The 25,261-nt window shown below is 46.2% G+C and overlaps 1 protein-coding gene across 5 annotated transcripts in view; it reads right to left on the bottom strand.

Annotated features, from left to right (window-relative positions):
• The window catches only part of LOC115476258 (mRNA cap guanine-N7 methyltransferase-like), a gene marked incomplete at its 3' end in the record, with an annotated part of 148,199 nt that overhangs the window by 89,116 nt on the left and 33,822 nt on the right, over positions 1-25,261 (bottom strand). For all 5 annotated transcript variants that reach the window (XM_030212557.1, XM_030212544.1, XM_030212551.1 and 2 more), the window contains 1 exon segment: positions 6,550-6,830. In XM_030212557.1, the coding sequence (XP_030068417.1) occupies positions 6,550-6,762 (213 nt within the window).

Here is a 25,261-nt window from a genome sequence, read left to right as displayed (position 1 = left end):
TCCCCTGGTTGAACCGCCACAATGACCAAGCGGACGGTTTCCATGTGAAAGTGACACGCTGGAGGTCCAGAATCAGAAGAAAGGAACCTCCCTTCCATGGGACTAGAAAATAAATGTAATAACGGTCCCTATCCGCATTCCACAGCCAGCACGGGCACCACTGCTCCCAAGCGAAGCAGCTGCATCAGAGTATAGTGCACAGCCGCCCTCTCTTAAGGGGAAGCACAGGGAGATTCCAAGAAAATGTCTGCGATGGGATAGGCAAATTCTAACTTGTTACCAACACAAATAAGATCCAGGACCCACTGATCCGGTCAGCATGGTCCATACCTCAAAACTGCGAGACAAGCGGCCCCCTATAGTTACTGAGGTGTGGACCAGCGCTCCATTACTGAAAAGTTCGGGGAGCAACAGAAGATCTACCAGAGGATCCAGCGGCACGCTTATCCACCCAAAAAGACCGCATGTTGATATTGAGCCAGGCCAGAAAAGAGAGGAGGTCCAGAAGATACCTCTTAGTGTCCGGGAAGTGCACCCTCTGCTGACCAGTCTTAGTAAACCCACGCGGTCTGTCCTCAAGCAGATGCTGTGTCTTGTAATCTCCCAAGTCCTTGACCAACTTTTCCAAATTCTCACAAAACAAAAGCTTACCCTCTTACAAGCCGCATCTGCTGCCCGGTGCCAAAACCACATAAGGTGCCGACCAGTCACTGCTAAAGAAGCCTGCTTAACAGATGCCCGAACTAAATCATTTAAGGTGTCCACCAAATAAGCCAAGCCACACTCCACATCCAGAAATTCAGAAGGAGGTGGCACAGAGGAATGAGAAAAGGAATCAGCAGCCTGCTGAACCCGAGAGAGACAAGCCCGCACAGCTTAAGAACTGCACACAGCCACCTGTAAGGCTAGGGTAGCCACCTAGAATGACATCTTCAGCACTGACTCCAGCTTGTGATCCTGAATGTCCTTAACTGCCACACCACCCTCCACTGGCAAAGTGATCTTCTATGTCACTGCCGCCACCAGGGCATTGACCTTCAGCAAACGTAGATGATCAAGCTCATGCTGTGTTAACTGGTAAAGGTGAGACATCGCTTTGGCCACCCTGAGACCCACATCTGGGGTAGCCCACTAACTCGAAATGAGTTCCTGTATGGCTTCATGCACTGGAAAGGCTTTAGGCAGTTTCGTGGTGCTCGCCATCTTGGGGTTAGCCGCAGAAGTCGCATTCGGTGAAGCAATATTCAAGGTCTGAAGCGCTCTGGTAATAAAGGAAGATAATTCTTACTACTACTTAACATTTCTAAAGCGCTACTAGAGTTACGCAGCGCTGTACAATTTAACATAGAGGGACGGTCCCTGATCAAAGAGCTTACAATCTAAGAGACAAATGAACGGTCAGTCCGATAGGGGCAGTCAAAATGGGGCAGTCTGGATTTACTGAACGGTAAGAGTTAGGTGCCGAATGCAGCATTGCATTATGAAAGACCCTCATGTCTGTGGGGTCATCAGCCTCAAGCTCATGTTCCACCTCATCTAAATCTGCCAGCCCCGAGGCAGCCAGAGAACTGGAAGCCTGGCCCAACTCGAGGGTCCAGGGGAAGCAGGAGTTTCCAATTCGTCCCCGACTCATCTCCAGCGTCCCCACTTGGACGAAGGAATCATGTGATCCACCACCAGACCCTGCAAAGGCCCAGAAGAAGAAATCCCAGCCCCAGCAGCGGATCTCTTCAGCAAATACGCTCTATGGAGAAACAAAATAAAATCAGGGGAAAAGGAATCATCCGTCCCCCCCCCCCCTTTGCGACAGAGACCCCAACAGTTCTCCAGCAGTACCCGGAATAACCGTGCGTACAGAAATAGCTGCTGCCTTAAGTAGCAAAGAAACTGCAGCAGTCGCAGGCAAAACCACGGGAGGCCACAGTCCCGTCAGAAAGAGGATCAAATACAGGAAACTCCCAAGTCCGTCTCACCGCAGCTTTCCTCAGTCGAGTCCAAACCCACACACACACTGCCGAACAGAAACCAGAAGCTGCTTGCTGCTTCCCACAGCAGGAGTAGCATTTAACTAAATCTGCCACCATAAGAGAAAAAAATAAGAACTCTCACTGAAGAAGGGCAGCTGAGTCAGCAGCTCCAGTGAAAAACAAGGCTGCATAGCAAAGCTCTCCTCTCCCTGCCTCCCTAGCACAGGGTGCCAGATCCCACCAACAGAGTCTGCAAACACAGCACTCCATTCCACACAAAACTTCTCCGTGTGACTGTTTGGGATTTTTTTCCCCTAAAATCTGCACTGCTCCTTTCCTGTTTGCAGTTTTGTTTTTAATCAAGAAGTCTGTGAGTAAGGAGACAAGGGAGGCAAACAGAGAGGAAAATGGGGTGGGGTAGGGGACCTGGGGTGACCAGGTGTACCACCCAAAGCTGGCGCCGCACAGCTAGTCATTCCCAGCTCAACTGAATTAGCCAAGCCTGAATAGGAGCCTACAGAAGCCAGGAGCCTGTGGGCACATCCATCCACCTGCTGGAGATAAAGAATACTGACTGGCCAGGGAGCAGGATGTCCTACTTCACACTGTACAAGTTTGTACTCTATCTCTCCACCTGCTGGTAGACGGACACAGCCCATAGGTTTCTGGATTCATCTGCTGCTGATGCTAAGGAACTGGACGTTTTTATCTAGACCTGTTTAAATCATGACTAAGTCACAAAAAGGTGCCCCAACTGACCAGCTAACATAAGAACATAAGTATTGACAGACTGAAGGTCCATCAAGCCCAGCATCCTGCTTCCAACAGTGGCCAATCCAGGTTACAAGTACCTGGCAAGATCCCAAAACAGTACAATACATTTTATGCTACTTATCCTAGAAATAAGCAGTGGATTTTTCCAAAGTCTGTTTTAATAATGGCTTATGGACTTTTCTTTTAGGAAATTATCCAAATCTTTTTTAAACCCCATTAAGCTAACTGCTTTTACTACATTCTCTGGCAACAAATTCCAGAGTTTAATTACAAGTTGAGTGAAGAAATATTTTCTCCAATTTGTTTTAAATTTACTACTTCGTAGCTTCATTGCGTGCCCCCTATTCCTAGTATTTTAGGAAGGAGTAAACAAGCGATTCACGTCTACCTGTTTCATTCCACTCATTATTTTATAGACCTATCATATCTCCCCTCAGCCATCTTTGCTACAAGCTGAAAAGCCCTAGCTGCTTTACCCTTTTCTCCTAGGGAAGTTGTTCCTTTATCATTTTTGTCTCCCATCTCTGTACCTTTTTTAATTCCACTATATCTTTTGAAATGTGGTGACCAGAATTGAACACAGTATTAAAAGTGCAGTCGCACCATGAAATGATACACAGGCATTATAACATCCTCATTTTTATTTTTTTCATTCCTTTCCTTTCCTAATAATACCTAACATTCTATTAGCTTTCTTAGCCGCAGCTGCACACCGAGCAGAGGGTTTCAACATATCATCAAGTACCAGTACTTTATATCCGGAACAAAAAATGTAAAGCGTAATATGCATAGGAGTCAGAGTCAGACAATAGGATAAATAGAGGAGTCAGGAGTCAAAGTTGAAGCTGTGGTATACCAACTCCACAGCCTTGTGACAAACATCTGAAAGATGTGTACTAAATCACAAAAGACGTCGATCATGAAGGCCATGCCCTCACTATGTAACCCCCACAGACTACTGCCTGCATAACAAGCACCACTGCTCCAAAGACCTGTTTGAGGAATAATGCCACATTTCTGTCATGGGTGTCCTTGAGGGCTACACTGCCTTCAACAGAGATGGTGATCACCTTTGCAAGCACAATGATCAAGGTGTCTGCCTTAGTAACTAGGGCAAATCTATTCAGCTCCTCTTAGGGAAACAGGTGAAGCCTGACCTTCAATTTATTACACTGTAAGACCATGAAAGACTTCCTCTACTCTGCAGAGATCATACACAAAACCCTGTGAAGGAGAAAGGACGTAGCCAGTGTCCCGAGACCCTTGGGCAGCTACAAGCAGGATTAAGGAGTGCTTGTCCTCCAAAACCTTACTGGGGACTCTGGCCCTCTCAGCCCCCCCCCCCCCCCCAAGGCTCCAAGTCTTATGGAAAGTGCTAAGAGACCCATTACCCCCACAACCCTAAAAGAACCCTTCAGAGACAACTGGTAAAGGCCTAGCAGAACTGCATACCACAATCAATTGTGCAGTTCCCCAGGGTCCCCCAACCCCGGCCCTATATTCTAGCAAGAGTGGGAGAGATTCTCCTGAGCTATCCCCCTCCAAAGCAAATTCCTCTTTGGGCCATGTGGCAGTTCTTGTGGCCTTTCTTGATGATTTGCACAGAAACCATGACAGGAGATCTGCCTCGATACTAGTGTTGCTCAACTTCTCAGCAGCCTTCAACACCATGGATCATAATAGCATGCTTACAAGACTGGCAAAAATAGGTTATCAGTGGCCCAGATTTATCTGTTCAACCATCTGCTAGACAGACAATAATCAGTTCAGCAACAGCACATCATTACCTTGGGCACTGGACTGTGGGGTACACAGGGATCCATACTGTCTCCCATTTTATTTACTATCTACCTCAAGCCTCTGGCTGAGCTGCTTTGATCAATGGACACAAAATTCTACATCAACGCTGATAATGTGCAACTACTCATACCCATTGAACCAGATCGACCCACAGCTCTGAGTAAACTGCCTATCTAACTGCAATTCAGAAATGGGCAAACAACAACAAACTTTGCCTGAACCCAAATAAAACAGAGATTCTTTGGGTACCAAACACAAGTGGACAAATACCCAACTTCAAAATACCTTTTGAGAGGTATGAACTCCTCCTAAAATCACAGGTCAGGAATCCTGGGATACTGATAGACTCACTCACTCTGCAAATTCAAAAAACCTTCAAAAATTGTCTCTATCACCTATGGCAGCTACGAAATCTCTTTTCATATATTGAAAAGATGAGTCTGACCACAGTGGTCCACGCCATAATAACATCACAACTATACTGGCAAAACCAAATAGAGTTTGTATCAGCTCCAACTAATTCAGAATGTTGCAGCATGCTGTGCAGCACGACTGACAGAAGGCTGCAAGTGGCGTAACCACATCACACCCTTCCTGCAAAAGCTATACTGGCTATCAGTAATTTATAGGGCTAAATTTAAAACTCTGTTTGATGTTCAAGGTCCTCAGAAAAAATGGGCCAGAGTTCTTAAGAAATTGTATGATTTGATACCTCATTTATTGTATTTATGTTTATTCTTGGTTATTTTACTACTGTTATGCTGTTAACAAAATTCTAAGTTTTATGTTAAACTGTAACTGCTGTACATCATCTTGGGTAAATCTCTTCATAAAGCTGGTTAATAAATCCCAACAATAAACAAATAAAAAACATTACAGCATGCAGGTAAAAAGACCGATGAAGAGGTTGGTGATAAAATCTTGATGGGTGAAAATTTTACCAACGAGTTGCACAGCTGAGGTCTTTGGAATAGACATTAGTAGCACTGCTGGATCTCAGACATAGTGCCAGATTGCTATTATTTAGACATTTATTATTTGTGCGATTTTAATTCATTTTTATATTTGTTCTACAGCTTTTAAGCCCTGAGGCAGCCTTTGGGCAAAATGTGGCCATGTCGGGTTCTTGTCTTAAAACTGCAGTTCTCTTCAAGCTATTGGCCTGCTCCTCGTTTTGCTGTTTTACTTTACCAGACCATCGTCTCTTATTTGTTTGTGCCACTGAGTGGGAAGCCAAGCATACCAAATCATAGAGAATGCCCACCAAAAGGCTGCCCAGACTCCAAACGAGCCACCTCCAGGATCTGCTGTAACCAATGCAGCAGAGCCCTGGCCAGATAACCACCACAGAAGATGGGCTGAATACTGGACGCCCCCACCAGAAAGACCAGGTGGAGCTTCTTGTTATGGAGCTGCTTAACAGCCAAATCCCCCTGGATGAGCACAGCAGCACCTTTGTGACCACAGCATCCACTTTGGGGAATGTCCAGTATTTCTCAACCTCTTCTGGAGCAAAAATATAAAGGCGATCCAGAACTCTGGCACCCCTAAGGGTCTATAAGGAGACTCCCACTCTGCCAATCAACATATGGACAACAACGTTGAGAAGGGGAAAATGCTTCAGGGGCCCCGTGAGCCCTTGAGCAGCAGATTCACCTCTACGGGGTCCACAGCAGAAGACCTGAGAATGGCCTGCAAGACTTCCCAAACTTCCTGGACCATATGGTTCAAGTACATGGAGAGCCTGATTGCTGTGCAGAGCCAGGAGGAGCAGTTTGAGGCAGCACTACAAAAGGAAAAAAAAATAATCTTTTTTGGGGGTATGAAATACCAGGCACCCGAGATTTGTCAGCCCTGTATTAAAGTAATAACACTGCAACTTTCATTTCCAAAAGAATGCATATGAAACTGCTATAATCATTCAAAGAGGCTCTCAGCAGGTCATTTTTGTACACAATCTCACTGCAAAAAACTCTTACATTAACCAAAAGATAGTCATTGTACCCACCAGGTATTTAGCTGGAGAATCTTCTGTTTCCAAGTTCCTCTTCCGTGGTGTACGGTCAGTTTGACTTGATGTCCTGGAAGCACCATTCTCTTCCTCAGAACCGCTCTTTTCTTTGCAGCTCTCTTCCTCTGCAGGTCTGCACACAGTTTCTTTCCCTTCCTCAAAAGATTTCTTTTCTGCTGCATATTCTTCATTTCTTTCTGAACTGTCCATTTTCCTTAGGTGTATTCCCTTCTTATTATTGGGTTACAGGAATTATGTCTGTCCATTCATTCAATTACCTGAAATAATAAATATGCAAGAACTATTATAGTCAAAAACTATTCATGATTAAAAGTAAAACAAACATTTGTTTTCAATGGCAGCAACTTTGGCTCCGCTCTTATGTATTGCACATAGTGCTTAGGCCAAGCTTCTAGGTTATCAACTAAAAATACAACCAGTGCTGTGGAGTCAATACAACAAACTCGGCCTGTGGAGTTGATACAATAAACCTTCGACTCCATCTCCTCTATTTTTGTATTGTCCAACGCCAACTCCTACTATGTAAAGTCTAAGAGAAATCTGATTAAATTGCAGAAAAAGTGAAGATACTTACCTGAAGCAAGTATTATCCAAGGGCAGCAGGCCATTAATTCTCACACATGGGTGATGTCATCAATGGCACCCGGTGCAGAACACTTTTAAAGCATAGTATCTTTTTAAGAGTTTACAGCAACGCACCCACCACATTTGCGTGAGTACTTTCCCACCCACCACGGGACAATCAGTACAATAAAATAGCTATAAAAAAAAGACAACTCCAAGGGGAGGTGGAGGGAATATTAAAATTAATGGCCTGCTGTCCTCGGACAATATCTGCTACAGGTAATTATCTTCATTCTCTCCAAGGACAGACAGGCCAGATAATTATCACATGTGGGAATCTCTAGCTACCTGGCTCACCGAAAACGACAGGACAAGAACTTGCAACGGTGAGTTCAAAAGTCAATTATACACATATACACACCCATATATATATATATATATATATATATATACGTGTGTTTATGTGTGTATGTATATATATATATACATACACACAAACACACGTATATATATATATATATATATATATATATATATATATATATATATATATATACACTCTTATACACGTATAAGAGTGCAGTCTGGAACAGAATAAAATGGGCATAGGATGGTGGAGCTGGATTCAAATTCTGCAGAACTGTCTGTCCAAACTGACTATTGCATCAGATATCTTGCTCAAGGCAATAGCAAGATGTGAATGTGTGGACTGAAGACCACGTTGCAGTCTCGCAAATCTCTTCTATAGAGGTTGATCTCAAGTGGGCTACTGGAGCCACCATGGCTCTGACATTATGAACCTTGAAATGGCCCTCAAGAGTCAGTCCAGCTTGAGAATAAGTGAAAGAAATGCAATTGTCAGTCAATTGAAGATGGGAGGTTGCCATCGGGAAATGCACAATCCTGTTGGGATTAAAAGAAATGAAAAGCTGGGTGGAATGTCTGTAGGGCCTAGTCCGCTCCACGTAAAAGGTCAATCCTCACTTGCAGTCCAAGGTGTGCAGTGCGCTTTTACTAGGATAGGTGTGAGATCTGGGAAAGAATGATAAACCGATTCAGAGGGAAATCCGACACAACCTTAGGAAGGAACTTAGGGTGCGTTTGAAGAACTATTCTGATATGATGAAATTTCATCTAAGGTGGACCCACTGCTAAGGCCTGAAGCTCACTGACCCCATACTTCAGCGGACAGGAATCGAGTGGCTCAAAAGGAGCTTTCATTAGCTTGGTAAGGACAATGTTGAGGTCTCATGACACAGGCAGAGGTTTGACTGCGAGAGGTTGCTTTTGACAAAGCTCCCTAAGTGAGCAACTAGAGGCTGTACAGAGATGGGTTTATTTATTTATTATCTCATTTGTACCCCACAGTTTCCCATCAGTGTCAGGCTCAATGTGGCTTACAATGCACGGTGATGGTGTTGTGGAGAAACTGAAATGGAAATGGGTATACTGGTCTACTGGAGTCAAGAAGGGGTTAAGGGAGAACAGGAAAGTCAGTCATGAGGAAAAATTGTTCAGTTTCTCTCAAAGCAGAGAACTGACACCTTGAATGCTAAATTAAAAATACTACTACTACTTATTTCTATAGCTCTACTAGACATATGCAGTGTTGTACACTTGAACATGAAGAGACGGTCCCTGCTCGAAAGAGCTTACAATCTAATCAGGAGACACAAACAGGACAAAATAAGGGAATTACTAAGGTGGGAATGATAAAACAAACATATGTACTGAACAAGTGAATAGGGGTTAGGAGTTAAAAGCAGCATCAAAAAGGTGGGCTTCTAGCCTAAATTTGAAGATGGCCAGAGATGGAGCTTGATGTACTGGCTCAGGAAGTCTATTCAAGTTATATGGTGCAGCAAGATAAAAGGAATGGAGTCTGGAGTTAGCAGTGGAGAAGGGTACAGAAAAGAGAGATTTACCTAATGAAGGAGTTCCCGGGGAGAAGTGTAGGGAGAGATAAGAGTGTTGTAACTTAGTTATGGCCTTGCATCTGTATGGAAAAGACCTAGGAAAAGTTATGTGAAACAAGAAGAAAGTGTAGCAGATGAAGCCTGAGAAAGTATATTGCTTGTCAATTATGTTATTATGCCAAAGAATGAATCTGTATGCCAAAATTTGCTAATAAAAAAGTAGCTTAGCTGGAAACAGGTGAGAGATTCTGACAGCTGCTCTGGTTTGCAGTTGTGAAATCTCTCTCTGAAGCCAGCTTTTGCTAATTATTATTCACTTGTAATCTGTGTTGTATTTATTTATTTGACTACACCTTGTGCTCTCAACTAAAGAGCCGAGGAAGAGACAAAGAGTCCCCCTGGTTCTTCCAGTCCTCAATGGTAAGCACAAGACAAGGAGAGGTGCCGAAGGTATTGTATTCAAGCAGGGTCTGTGTAGGGCAAGCAAGAAAGAGGATCTAGGGCCTTGCCCTCACACTAGACAGCAAACAGCCTCCACTTGAAAGAATAACACCATTCAGTGGAATCTTTCCTGGAAGCCTGAAAGATCCTGGAGACACCATCAAGGAAGCAAATTCTAAAATCTCAACATCCAGGATGTGAGGGCCAGGGACTGGAGGATGGGATGTAGAAGAGGTCCTTCTTCTGTGTTATAAGGATCAGAAAACATTCCAACCTCTAATAACGCCAGAAGAGGGAAACAGATTTGCCTGGGCCAATAAAAGGGTTATCAGGATCATGGTTAACTGGTCTTGCTTGAGTTTCAGCAAGTCTTCCCCACGAGAGGGATGGGAGGATATGCATAAAGAAGGCCATTCCTCCAATGGAGGAGCAAGGCATCTAACGCTAGTCTGTCATGTGCTGAGCCTGGAACAATATTGAGGGACTTTGTGATTGTATGGAGTAGCAAAGAGATCCAATGAGGAGGTGCCCCACACTCAGAAAATCTCATGGGCAATGCTCATACTGAGTGACCCAGCAGCGTACTGAGGGCGGGGCGGTGGGGGCAGTCTGCCCTGGGTACACGCTGCATGGGGGTGCATGGAGAAGCCGCGCAGCTGGGGAGTTCCCTGCTTCCTCTACTTCCTGTTTAAGGGCACAGGGAGCAGGGAACTGGCAGAGCCGATAGCCACGTGACTGCTCCCATCACCCCAGGAAATAACAACAATGCACCCCGGCGGGGAGGGGGGGGGGGAACAACGCTGCACCAAGCAGCGATCCGCCCCGGGAGGCAGCCGACCAAGGAACACCACTGGCGAGACCTCTCATATGGTTGCATAACCCTGCTCAGTCTGTCGGCTAGGCTTTTGGATTTGCCAGCAAGGTACGTGTCTCCGAGAACTATCCTGTTCTGGATAGCCCACTGCCACATCCGGATAGCCTCCTGACACAGTGGGTATGATCCGGTACCCACCTGTTTGTTGGTGTAATACATTGCAACCTGATTGTCCATTTGAATGAGTACAATTTGTATGAACAATCAATCTCTGAAAGCCTTTAGAGCATTCCATATAGCCTGGAGCTCCAGAAAGTTGATGTGAAGGTCTGTCTCCTGAGCTGACCAAGCACCTTGAGTGTGAATTCCATCTAAGTAAGCTCCCCACCCCAGGTGGAATGCATCTGTCTTCAGCACCTTCTGGGGCTGAGGAATTTGGAATGGAAGTCCCTTAGTCAAACTGGATTGAATTGTCCACCAGAGTAGGTATTGAACCAACTCCAGTGTCACTTGGATGACATCTGCTAGGTTCCCAGAGGCTTGACCCCACTAGGAAGCTAGGGTCCACTGGGTAGTTCATTTGGAGATGTGCCAAGGGAATAGCATTCACAGTGGAAGCCATTAGGCATATTTTCAAAGCACTTTGGGAGGCTAAGTTCCATAGGTTTCTATGGAACTTTGGGAGGCTAAGTGCTTTGAAAATATGCCTCCATGTGGCCTAGTAACCTCAACATCTGCCGAGCTGCGATCTGCTGGCTGGCTCAAACCAGAGTGGCAAACTGTGATTAGCGTGTCTGCCCATGGCACAGGGAGAAAGGCTCATGTCTGCTGCATGTCTATCAGGGCTCCAATGAGCTCTAATTGCTGAAACATGAGCAGACAGGGTAGTTTAAAACTAATCCTAGTAGCTCCAGCACCTGAATAGTTATCTACAATGATTCCTGAGCACAGTCCCTCGATGTGCTCTTCACCAATCAATCATCCAAGTAGGGAAACACATGCAACTATTTCTAGACATTTGGTGAAAACCCTGGGAGATGAAGTGGTACTAAAAGTGATGTGTTCCCAGCCGAAATATGAGATTCCTCCTGTGGCCTGGATGTATCGGGATGTGTATGTAAGCATCCATTCAGTCCAGACAGCATAGCCAATATTGAATCTGAATCATTGGGAGAAGGGTGCCCAGGGAAACTATCCTGAACTTTTCTTTGACCAGGAATTTGTTCAGGGCCCTTAGGTCTAGGATAGGACTCATCCCCCATCTTCTTTGGGACAAGGAAGTACTCGGAATATAAACCCTTCCTTTCTTCCCCTGGTGGAACAGGCTTGACCGCACGGTCCTTTAGAAAGCAGGAGAGTTTCCCTGAAAGTACTTTCTTGTACCGAGAGCTGAAGTAAGATGCTATCGGAGGGCAATTTGGTGGTTTTCAACACCAATGTAGGGCATAAAAAAGATGGATTATTTGAAGAACCCACCCATCAGAGGTTACAAGGAGCCACCTTTCTTGAAGAAAAAAAAAAAAAAAAAAACAACTCAATCTATCCCCCACAACTAGGTCATCCTGAATGGTCACTGTTATGGCAGCTATGCTCTGCTGGAGCAAGTCAAAAACTTGCCCCTTGTTTTGACTGGGGAGTTGGCTGGGTCTTAGGTAAATGCTGCTGACAAGAATGAGCACGCTGGGGCTGACCCTGCTGAAAAGGGCGAAAAGGAGTGTAGCTACACCTCTGAATAGTAAGAACACCTCTTCAACTTGCCGAAAACCTCCTGGATGAGGAGGGTTCAGAAGACATCAGGCAGGAGAAAGTGTCAATGGTATCGGTGTGTTTTTTGATGAGGTCCAAGATCTCCTCCACCTTCGCTCCAAAAAGATTATTCTCCCACCAATGCCATTTCCCAACCTCTGCTGGACCGCTGGGTCCAAGTCAGACATGCAACTATGATAGTCTATGCATCGTTATACTTTGGGCAGAAATCCTGGATGCCACATCAAAAGTATCCCCTAGCCAGAAATTTACGACACGCCTTCTTCTGTTTGTCCAGCTGGTGAAGAGGGAAAGAATCCTCCAAATCAAGTAGATCTGGTATGACTGTATATGGGATATGAGAATTGAGGCCTGATACATTTTCTGCCTAAAGGAGTCCAGAGTTCAAGCTTCTCTGCCTGGAGGAACCAAAGCAAAATCTCTGGAACTTCTGGCTCGTTTTTGCGCAGATTCCACCACCAGGGAATGAGGCGGCAACTGCAGCTTATCAAACCCAGGTGAACTCTGGATCCAATACATGGTGTCAATGTTCTTGGGGGAGAACAGGGACTGACAGAGGGGACCTCCCAGTTCTTCACCTGAACATCACACAGGATCTTGTGAAGCAGGTCAGTCACAGCCTCTCTAGGAGGAGAGTCACAGTCCAGGATCTCAAACATCTCAACCTGGAGCTCATCCTCAGTCTCCACATGAATCGGGATGGCAGCTGCCATCTTCACAAACGCTAGAGAGGCTCTCAGGTGGAGACTTGTTTTTCCTCTGGTGGGGAGGGGTCTGATGGAATGCCACTGGCCTCCTCCGAGAAGTACCGTGGATCTTCATCAGATGCCCATGAGCGGGTCCGGTCCATAACAGTGCCAGCAAAAAAAAAAAAAAAACTCTTCATGGGGAGGGCCAAAACCAAGCCTGTCTCGGGTAGGAAGAACTAAGTCCTTGCCTGGAATGAGATTGAGATGCAGGCTATACCCTCAACTCCAGTGATGCTTCTTTCGACGTTGAAGGGGTTCCCACATGGGCGGCTGTGGACGCCAATACTGCATACGACACCGGCGTTAATGACCTCATCACAGGCTGAGGGCCATGTGAGGCAGCAGGAAGAGGCATGGCTGGCACAAGCAACACTGATGGCAAAATGCACTCTGCTGGAGAACTCCCACCAATTGCTCCAGGAACATGGCCCGGATCCGCTCATCGAGTGTCAATATCAGGAAAAGCTGCGGTGTCAGGCCAGAGACAGTGTGCTGAACTGCCAGTATCGACACAGGTATCTGGTCACAGCTGCATGGAGACTCATGAATCAGCACCTCCTCGATGGAGGGGGAGCACTCCTCCTGGTGCTGATGCTTCTCGGGTAATGGATCCCTTGGTGCCCTAGTGCTCCTGGCACCATGTGTAGAGAGGGAGCAATGCTTGTGCTTCTTGGGTTTTACCCAGTGCCAAGCATCAACACCCCTCAGTGCCAACGAGGACAATATTGAATTCTCACGTCTCGTCTATGTCAGGTCCAAAGTTGTCCAGTCCTGGGGGCCCTGCACAGTGGATAGCCCCAAAGCAGGTGGAGACCTGCTCTAAGCACGCCCACTCCCAGTGTCGGACATGGGTCTAGCAGCCATGTGGACTGATGCCAGGGCAAGCGTTGATGATGATACCATTGACGATTCGGATGGCCCCAAAAATTCTCTTTCTGAGCCTCTCTGAATATCTGTGTTTTTTTCTACATAAGCAAGCAAAAAACACTGACGGTCTGGTCCCAATCATTGGACACAGGAATGGGTATCAGACCCAGAGATGGTCTGACTGTATCAAGCACAGCGCTTGAAGCCACTGGGAACCTTTGATGGCATGGAAAGGAAAACAGCTATGGCTAACTTAAATGACTCTATGGTGATAAGGGGCAAATCACCACAAAAATAAAAGGGAAAAAATCCTGGCCAATACTCGGGTCTAAGAGGGCCTTGTGAGTCAGAGAAAAATAAAGGAAACTTAAAAACTGTTTTGGATGTAATCAATTCCTTCTCCTCACTGTCTGGCTATAAAATAAATTGGTCTAAATCAGCCACCATGCCATTAAATTCCCGGGTGTATAGATATCAGATATCTCAATATCCATTTGCCTGGGAACCTTCTAAGCTTAAATATTTGGGAGTTTGGTATTCCAGGTGGGTGGATCAGACCATGTCTCTTATTCTGAATCAAATTTTGAATTTAACCACTTCACTCCTGGGTTCATGGTCTCCGCATTATTTGACGTGGTGGGGACGGATTGGGACTATCAAGATGGTTCTGGCTCCAAAGTTGAACTGTATATTTAGTATGACTCCCTTCTCTTTTCAAAACTCTTTCTATGCCAAGATTGACTCCTTGTTACTTAAGTTTCTGTGGAGACAAAAGCCACCTCGCATTGCACTGAAGAAACTTAAGATGCCGACTCATTTGGGAGGTCTTAATGTCCCTGATTTTAAAAATTATCACATGGCTTTTCGCCTCAGTCTTTAATCTGGTTCCAAAGGGGAATTCTCTCATTTGACGCCTAGGTGGCTGATTTTTGAGGCCGCCTTGGTGCGCCCTTGCCCCTTATATCTTTTACCCTCTGCAGATTTGTATCCATATACCAAGCACTTGCGGTTGTTGAAGGCTTCTGCCTTTAATATCCATACGTTTAGGGCTGGTCTTGGAGTTTGCGCTGCCTCCCTGGAGGATGTCTCTCTCTGGTATAACTCTAGCTTGCAGTCTGTTCACCTGCAGTCCCAAAAAGCTGAATGGTCTTGTAAAGGTATATGGCTGTTATCTCACCTTTATATTGCAGGTATGTTGTTGTCACCGGATGCTTTGGCTGCACTATATGGTGTTTCTTTGCTGGCCTCTCCCATATGGAAGGATCTCTCTACCTTTCTCTCGACCTTTCAGGTCTCTAATTCTCTGCTCACTACTCCTTCAGATTTTGTTGCCCTCTGTCTCAGTATTGCAGATGGTAAGAAAAAAGCATCTGTCCTTTATAAAAAAACTTCAGGATTCGTGTGTTGATGCTGTTGCTCCATTACGGCTGTCTTGGGAAAGGGATCTCAGTCTTGATGCGTCTGATTTTGACTGGTACACTTTTTGGGTCCATTCGATGCGTCCAACTAAATCAGCAGCAATTTCCCAATCCTCCTATTTTCTTTTTCACAGGGCTTATTGGACACCTGCTAGAGTGGCCAGGATCACTAAAAGTCTTGATTACAAATGCTGGTCCTGTCAAGAATCAGATGGATCCCTTTCCCATATGGTTTTTTACTGTAAGAACGTTAAGAGCATACTGGCGACTCATTTGGGCTAAGTTGCGCCTTATTTTTCAGTTGCCTGCATTAACCGTGATCTCTTATGATATTGCGCTTTTAAGGGCCTCTTCTCCTAACCTCTCTCTTTTAGAATCCGATAAGAAATTGTTTAACATTTTGTTAGCGGTTGCTTTACATTTAATTGTTTTAAACTGGAAAAATAATGTACATCTCAATTATAATGAATGGTGGAGTAACGTGTGTGTGATTAGGAAATATGAAACTATACTAGCCCATAAGCACCGTTGTGTTCAATCTGTCTTGAAGACCTGGGCTCGTTTGGATTCATTTTGTCAGACTCCTAATAGCACTACCTGATAATTGTATAATTGCTGATTTGCTATGGGTATTGTCATGGTATGCTGTTCTGCCTTTTTATTTTTGTTATTAACTTTGCCATGGATTATTGTTACTGTTTCTTTTTGGTTGTTTTGTGTTATACTTGTAAAACCTTAATAAAAATATGAAAAAAAAAAAAAAAAACTGGAAAAAAACAAACTAAAACCTGTAAGGGAAGAAAATGGAAAAAAAAATCCCAAAAAGGGAAAAGAGTCAATTGGGGGCAAAAAATACCCGCAGGGAAGGCACAAACGCTCAAGGGGGGGGGGGGGGGGGGGAAATCACACATAAGACACCGTGAGGAGCCATGAGCAATGCATTCTCACCTCACCGCGGATAAAGAGAGACTGATGTTCTCTCTCTTGTGCCGGGCAGGAACGCACTAGCACATATGCAGTGGGAGCTTTACCGTGAGCCCTTAAAGAGAGATACTATGCTGTAAAAGCATTCCATCCCAGGCGCCGTGGATGATGTCACCCACATGAGATAATTATGTGGTCTGCTTGTCCTCGGAGAACACAGAATATTTCTTTATGTACAAAATTAGGACTAACAGACCACAAAATATATTTGAAGTTTGAACAAACAACCTGAACAAAAAAAAACTATGATAAATTTATAATTTTATACTTCCATTATAATATTGTAAGCTTTTATTTGGAAGCTGGAGTTTGTACATTTTTACAGACTCCACTCAAAAAATTCCTTCTGACTCCACAGTCTTGGATGCAACTCATTAATTGCTACAAACAAAAATGAAAGACATGCTAAAAGGAATAATGAGCAGATGACAATGTCTAAGTGTTGACTTCAGTGATTCCTTTGAGACTGTAGGCTTTAAAGACCACTCTCCTGGTCTTACAACAGACATCTACGTTTTGCTAATTTTTGTTCTGTTTGCCAATGTCACTAGTTTTCTTGAAAGGCATGTGTTTTTTTTGAAAGGCAGCCTTCATATTACTGGAATTGTCAGAGGTGAACACATTGTCTTGATGTTGTACACAAAACTTGTCCAGAATCGACTTTACTGTCAGTTTTATATTTTCCAATGTATGATTTTCATCTAGTAATTGTAGTCCAGATACACAATTATCAACATACTGTACAGTCACATTTATGTAGCTGTGGTTGCATTGTGTGTCCAGAAGTCAGTTGTCACTCCAAACTGTGGCACTAAAGTTAGCATGTCGATGAGTGTGATCTTCTCCTTCTCCACAACACCATCAAGATGACGAGACACAGTTGACCCACAGTGTATGACTTGGTCCAGGTCAACATGGGAAAATTAGGTTCTTACTTTGGTAATTTTCTTTCCTTAAGTCATAGCAGATGAAGCCATTACGTATGGGTTGTGTCCATCAACCAGCAGGGGGAGATAGAGAGCACTCAACTTTTCACAGTGCCTCATGGCCAGCCAGCTCCACTGCCTCTTCAGTATTTGAAGCTTCCAAAGCAGTATGGCAAACCGCAATGGGAATAACATGAACTTTCCTCACAGCAAACGATGGCCCCTTAACAAGGGCATGAACTCAAAAGGAGGGAATGAACACATCCTCCTGGAGGGAATAAACTCGTCCTCCAAAACATAAACTGGAGGGAATGGACTCATCCTCCTATAAGTGAACATGAATCCTGAAGACTGTTTTCCAACTTTCTCCCAAGGAAGGAACTTCAGGAAACAAGAACAGAACCTGAAACAGATTCACAGCATACAGACAATCATACAGGGAGGGCTCATGGCTTCATCTGCTATGACTAAAGGAAAGAAAATTACCAAAGGTAAGAACCTAATTTTCCCTTCCTTGTCATCAAGCAGATGAAGCCATTACGTATGGGATGTAACAAAGCAATCCCTATATAGGGTGGGAACAGGTCACACCACGCGCTAGCACTTGTGCTCCAAAACGTGCATCCCTCCTAGCAGCCACATCCAGCCTGTAATGTCGGGCAAATGAGAGCTTAGAAGCCCATGTTGCTGCACTGCATATCTCTTGACGAGAGAGTGCTCCAGTTTCAGCCCAAGAGGAAGAAATCGCTCTGCTAGAATGCGCCTTAAAGGCTACAGGTGGAGACCGGCCAGTAAGCAGATAAGCTGAAAAGATAGTTTCTTTGAGCCAGCGGGCAACAGTGGCTTTAGACGCTGGAAACCCTCTGCGAGGACCTGATAGCAAAACAAACAGATGATCATAGATCCTGAAAGAGATAGTAATTCGCAGATACTGCAGCAGAGTCCTGCGCACATCCAACAGGTGCAACTGCCCAAAAGATTCTGGAAACTCCTCCTTATCAAAGGAGGGCAAGAAAATAGGCTGGTTTAGGTGAAACGCTGAAACCACCTTAGGCATGAAGGAAGGCACGGTCCGAACCGTGACCCTGGACTCTGAGAATTGCAGAAATGGGTCTCTACAGGACAGCACCTGGAGCTCTGACACCCGTCTCGCCGAAGTAATGGCCACAAGAAAAACGGCCATTAGTGTCAAATCTTTCTCCGATGCTCGCCGAAGCGGCTGAAAAGGAGAAGCCTGCAGGGTCTTCAAAACTAGCCCCAGGTTCCAAGCTGGACAGGGTGCTCGCACAGAAGGCCGGAGCCGAAGCACCCCACTAAGAAACCGTGCCACATCTAGATGAGCAGCTAAAGACACGCCTTCAACCTTACCACTTGCACCCGCAGGGAATTATAGGCCAAGCCTATTTGTACACCATCCTGCAAAAAGTCCAGAATCGGCGAGACAGGAGCCCGCATGGGTGTGATCGCTTTTGAAGCACACCAAGACTCAAACTGGCGCCAAATCCTGGCATAAGCCACGGAAGTGGAACGCTTGCGGGCCTGCAGGAGAGTGGAAATGACTGTGTTTGAATAGCCTTTGTCCCTCAGTTGCGCCCTCTCAATCGCCATGCCATAAGACCAAAGCGGCAGGCGTCCTCCATGGCTACCGGGCCCTGTGACAACAGGTTCGGTACCAGAGGTAAAGGAAGGGGAGCCTCCACTAGCATCTGTCGGAGGTCCGCATACCAAGACCTCCTGGGCCAATCCGGGGTGATGAGGACCACTTCTCCTGGGTGCAGCCGAATCCGCAGGAGCACACGCCCTATCAAGGGCCACGGAGGGAACACATAAAGTAGGCCCGGAGGCCAGGGCTGAGTCAAGGCATCCAACCCTGCCGAGCGAGGATCTCTCCGTCTGCTGAAGAAGCACGGGACTTTGGCATTTGAACTTGTCGCCATAAGATCCATCACGGGCTTGCCCCATTTGGCACATATCTGCAGGAATACTTCGTCTGCTAGTTCCCATTCTGCTGGATCGATCTGATGCCTGCTTAGATAATCGGCTTGCACGTTGCTCCGACCTGCAATGTGAGCTGCCGACAGAAACTGATGATGCAGCTCGGCCCAGTGGCAAATCTGTTCAGCCTGCGCGGCCAGTGCTCTGCACTGAGTGCCGCCTTGTCGATTTATGTAGGCCACTGCTGTCGTGTTGTCCGACATCACTCTGACAGGGTCACTTGAAAGGCCAGAAGCGCCTGAAACACCGCTTTCAACTCCAGGCGGTTGATGGACCACTCCGACTCCTCGGGTGTCCATAGACCCTGGACATGCTTCCCCTTGCAATGTGCGCCCCAGCCCTTCAGGCTGGCATCTGTCACTACTAGACACCAATCGGGGAGCGCCAGCGGCATTCCTCGCCGCAGAATGCTGTCTGAGAGCCACCACTCCATGCTGAGTCGGGCCGCAGGGAGCCAAGAAAGTCTGCATTGATAATCCTGAGAAACTGGAGACCATCTTTGAAGTAGGGAATACTGTAGAGGTCTCAGGTGCGCTCTCGCCCAGGGCACCACTTCCAATGTGGCTGTCATCGATCCCAGCAGCTGGACAATGTCCCAAGCTCGCGGGCAGGGCATCCTCAGGAGCAGACGGACCTGATTCTGAAGCTTGCACCGCCTTAGCTCAGGTAGGTATACATAGCCCAAGTCTGTGTCGAACCTGGCCCCCAAATATTCTAGAGATTGCGAGGGGGTCAGGTGACTTTTGGCCATATTGATGACCCAGCCAAGAGAATGAAGTACTGAGACCACTCTGGCTGTAGCTTGATAGCTCTCTGCTACATAGTCTGCTCTGATGAGCCAGTCGTCTAGGTACGGGTGAACCCTGTTACCTTCTCGCCTGAGCAAAGAAGCTACTACCACCATTACCTTCGAAAAGGTTCGGGGAGCTGTGGCGAGGCCAAAAGGCAAGGCCCGGAACTGGAAATGTTTTCCCAACACCGCAAACCTCAGAAACTTCTGGTGCGGGGGCCAAATTGGTATGTGCAAGTAAGCTTCTTTCAGGTCTAGAGACGTGAGAAACTCTCCTGGCTGTACCGCAGCAATGACGGAGCGCAGGGTTTCCATGTGGAAATGCCGCACTCTCAGGGACTTGTTTAATTCTTTTAAGTCCAGAATAGGGCGAAAAGACCCACCTTTTCACGGCACCAAAAAGTAGATGGAGTATCGGCCGTAGCCGTGTTCGGCGGGAGGTACCGGGGACACGGCCCCTAACTGAATCAGACCTTGCAAAGTCTCCTCTACCGCCGCCCGTTTGGCGGCAGAACCGCATCGGGACTCCACAAACACGTCTCTTACTGGGGCGTTGAATTCTATTCTGTAGCCATCTCTGATCAGGTCCAGAATCCACTGATCTGAGGAAATATTGGCCCACTCCTCAGCAAAGAGAGAAAGACGTCCTCCGATGTCAGGAAGCGAGGAGGGGGCCGGCGCACCATCATTGAGAGGGTCGCCCCTGAACTCCAGGCCTAGAGCCGGTGGCTGCGGAACGCTTGTCCGAGCGAAAGGAGTTCCTCTGCTGAAAAACGGGCACGAGAAGTGAACCCAGCAGAACGCCCCGGGCGGTACCTTTTAGCTTCACGGAAGCGAGGTCTATAAGAGGAGTGGACCGCCTGGCCCTTGGAGGAAGGCCTCGGCCTATTTTCGGGCAAGCGCTGGGGTTTAGGATCTCCCAGGCCTTTAACAATTTTTTTTTTTTTTATCGCTGTGAGGAAAGCAAAGGTAATAAGAACTCCAGAGGCTCAGATGAGTGGGAAAGGCAGGGAAAGGTGAACCAATGTGCCTGCATCCACTGAGTGGGAAGGGACAGGGAAAAGCAAGCTAATATGTCCACATCCACGGGGGCATGGGTAAGGCAGGGAAAGGGCTAACCTATGTGCCTCCAAAGTGAAGCTGCTATAGCCTCTAACACCCCGGCTAACAACTGGCAAGCCAGGAGCCACCCCCAGGCAGATTTTTGATGGAGCTCGAAGAAGCTGCAGCCACCCTGCTTGGGGAGATAGAGAATACTGAAGAGGCAGTGGAGCTGGCTGGCCATGAGGCACTGTGAAAAGTTGAGTGCTCTCTATCTCCCCCTGCTGGTTGAGGGACACAACCCATACATAATGGCTTCATCTGCTTGATGACAAGGAATCTCATATTTAGCAACAGTGGAGAAGAGCTTTGATGCTAAATTCCTGAATCTAATCCCCTTCAACAACAGAAAAAGGCCTCACATCTGCTGCACACATGGTGACCACAATGTCTGCCACTTCAGATTTGATGTTTGCAGGTACTTAGTTGGTACTACTTGATAGAGAAAAGCCTGGTATAGCTGTAATATTTGTTGCTGGTATACGGTTTGCACAATAATCACTGTGAGCCCATAAGCCTTTGGTCCCATCACGTGATCGCGAAGAAAGAATTGTCTTGCATCTTGAGCAAAGCACAAAAGGCAATTCATTGGCATCGACCAATACCATAGTTCACCCTTACACTTATTTTTTTGTATATGAATCAATAAGTTTCTGAACGTTGGCTTTCTTTTCCATTGCTATAACAAAATTACACAGGATTGAAATACCAAATCAGTGACAGTCTCTCTAAAACAACACAGAAATAACAATTAAAACTGTATTTTCTACTGTACTGAGCAAGACACCAGACTAGGTGGAGGGGTTGGGTTGGGCTTGATGCAGCAGGGCCAGTCTTTTCTCATTCCACAATCTGAGGGCCAATGTTGCCAGATGGCAAAATGTTTTCTAGCCCAATTCTTGTCAAAAAGTTGCCCAAAAATAGACCAACACTTTTGGCACAAAAAAAAACATATGACTTATCAAAGAATCCAGAGATCAAGAATAATATACCGAAGCTTAGAAATTACAAATAAATAAAACAGAAGTTTCCAAACTAAAATAGAGAAACTTGGTTACCCAAACATGCAAAATCAACACAATGTCAACATTACTATGTGACAGAGAAACAGCAGGACACTGAGCCCTAAATCTACAATGCATCATGTAGAAATTAAAAGCTCTCTGTCAACAAGTGGCAAAAGACACTGAAAAGCCTCAACAAAAGAAACAAGGGGGTATGCTTTCCCAGTAAAACAGCTCTGATACAAACAGCCAGCTGATCAAGAGAAACAACAAAACCACTTCCCATTTCACATCATGAGAGAAAAAAGGCGTAAGTGGACACACCTAAGTGCGCTATACAGTATGCACAACTGATAGTGTAAGTTATGGGCATTTCACCTTGCAATGCGAACACATCCATAAACAGAGAGAGAATGGGTGAAGGCACAGGAAGGGCACATATGAGAGAGCAAGAGAGAAAAAATGGGTGAAGGAAAAAAGTGGGTCACGAGAGAGAGAGAGAATGGGTGACGAAATGAGGGGGGGGGGCGCGCATGAGAAAGAGAGAATGGGTGAAGGTACAGGGGGCACGAGAGAGAATAAGTGAAGGCACGAGAGAGAGAAAGGGTAAAGGCACAGAGGAGCACATGAGAGAGAGAGAGAATGGGTAAAGGCACAGAGGAGCACATGAGAGAGAGAGAGAGAATGGGTGAAGGCAGAGGGGCACATATGAGAAAGGGAGGGAATGAGCTCAGGCTCTCTCCAAAGCTGCTGTACCTGTTCAATGGCTGGTGAATTAGCTGGAGCCCCCCCAGCCAAAAAAATCCGTTGCCCGAGTTACCCCCTTCCTCCTCGTGCTGCCTCAGAATCGAGGAAGTCAGAGGGGTGCCTCCAGCCACCAATGCTTGCACTTGCCAAGCATGCTAACATCGGCGGCTGGAGGCACCCCTGTTGAGTTCCTCGCTCCTGAGGCAGCAAAAGTTGGAAGGGGGCCACTTTGGCAGTGGATTTCTTTGACTGGTGGGGCTTCGCCACCCCTACCAGCAAAGTTTTAATATGTAATGTGGGAGGATGGGGATGGAGAGAAAATGTGTGCCCCCACCCCCCAATGAGCTGCTGGCTATGTCCCACCCTCAATTGTGTGATTAATCGCAATTAACAATTTTAATCGAATGCAGCCCTACTGAAAATACACTGCCATTTCTGGCCTAAACTGAAACAAGGCTGAACACAAATTTGGGGCCAATTTTGGCTCCAAAGCCAAAACTCGGTTGGCTTCTAGCCTTTCATGACACTTATTTTTTAAGTCAGAAAAGTATTCTTTAAATTGCACTTATAAATTTGTTATAGTTTTTTAGCATCTCAAAACAGATTTCTCTTCAAAAGTATTACTGAGAGCCTTTTAAATAGTCCTGACCATTTCCAATCACCAAAACAATTGCTGATACCTATTTCACTAAATTCTTATAGTCAGCCCTTCAGGTCCTTTTTCAGCAGTCAGAATACATTTCTCAGGCTAAATTTTAGCACAAATATAGAGCAAAATTGCACTTCTCTTCATCAATCTGCTTTCAAAACTCACAAAGGTTCAGGCACTCTCACCTTTATAAGATTCTGCCAGATCAAAACGTCCACCCCCCTCCCCCCACTAGCTCACACCCATGCTCGCAATTGCTTTTAGGACCATGGTGGGGGGAGGGGAGGAGGTAAAATTCAGGACCTTCCTGACCCAAGTTCCCACACCATTACAAGTGCCTCTGCACCTCCCTGTTGCCTTGCCAAACCCTCCTGCAGTTTTACCTTTCCTCACAGCTCTACCATTCAAGAGACAAATGTGAGTCAACCACGTATGTACATGTTCCCCTGGGTCCACATCAAGTCCTTCCTAAACTCTGCTGGCACTTAACATGACCTGCATGGAGAGACCCAAAGCCTTTGTCTCTTTGCCCTGCCAGTTTCCCCCACAGCTTACTCTCTCATGTCCTACTATTGCACATGCATGCTTGATCATGCATGAACCAACAGCCCTCCAAGCCCACAGTACTGAGTCCTGCTAGCTCCCAACTCCTCCAAGTACTGTTCCTGATGCTAGCAAGTAGTACAACTCTCGAGGCAGCCTTCCTCTGCTTCTGGCTAAGCCCACCTCCCAGCAGGAGGATCCTTAAAAGTTACCTTTTTCACAAACCCTATGTCTGATATTCCTTCTTTACCTGATAATTTGGCATGGTACTTTGAGGGGATCTGATCTTGGACTCAGTTCTTTCAGCTCCTCTCTCTCAGCAAGTACTTTATAATTTTCATTTTTTTTTTGTTTATTATATTTCATTCCTTTAACTTTATACTATACTTGTAACTTTTACCATATGCTTCTTATTTATTTAAATAATTTATTATTACCTGCTCTATCCCACTGTTCTAGGTAGGATACAAAAAAAACATACATAATAAAACAGAATAACACAAGTCATACAATAGCACAACCTGAAACTGACAACTGCTGATAGACCAAATACAAAGAATATTACTAATCCAACTAGTAGCAGAGGCCCGTTTCTGACAGAAATGAAATGGGCGCTAGCAAGGTTCCATGCCCCCCTCCCTACCTCTCTCTCTCCTCCGAGTTCCAGCCCCCCTCCCCTCTGAGTTCAATGCCCCCTCCCTCCCTCTCCTTCGAGTTCCAGGACCGCCCCCTCCCCTTCGAGTTCCAGGACCATCCCCCTCCTTCCCTCCCTCTCCTCCAAGTTCCATGCCCCCCTCTCCTCCCTCCCTCTCTCTCCGAGTGCAAGCACGACCTGTCCTCCGCCTGGTTCTGGGAATAGCTTACTGCCACAGCTCTCTGTTATATGAGGCGTTTGTTCTTTATGTTTTTACTTACATTTCTTTACGCAGTGCTAAAAGAAACCACACTTTTTAAACCTACTCATTCGCCGACGTGCATCATAACATTTCAGATGCCACCGCGCTGTGCCCGCCCCTTTGCTCTGGGAACAGCTTACTGCCGCAGCAGCCATCTCATCCGGCGGAGGGATACGCGACACGTCCATCCGGCCTCCGCACGTTCGCTGATTGACTGTTCCCCCCGCTCTTTCAGCAAACTTGTTAGCCCGGTGAAGTAGTTCCAGGAGGAGGGGAGTGGCTGGGAACTCTTTTTTTTGTCCCCTGAAATCTACCGACATGGCGCTTCTTAAAGGAAAGTTTGGCATTTTGTGGCGGATGAAGTTTCTGTGGGGGAGGAAATAGGAATTAAAGGATCGGTGGGGAGAGCGCTTGGCCGACGTTTGTTCGCAAAGGCGGGGGGGGGGGGGGAAGAGAGGCCTTGCTACTGCCTTTTTATTTTTTTTTTAGCTCTTCGCCCCTCCTGTAACGCCTTTCC

The sequence above is a fragment of the Microcaecilia unicolor genome, chromosome 1 (genome assembly GCF_901765095.1).
Source record: "Microcaecilia unicolor chromosome 1, aMicUni1.1, whole genome shotgun sequence".
Lineage (NCBI taxonomy): Eukaryota > Metazoa > Chordata > Amphibia > Gymnophiona > Siphonopidae > Microcaecilia > Microcaecilia unicolor.
Note: the sequence above shows the minus strand (reverse complement) of the source record. Positions and strands in the feature narration are given on the sequence as shown.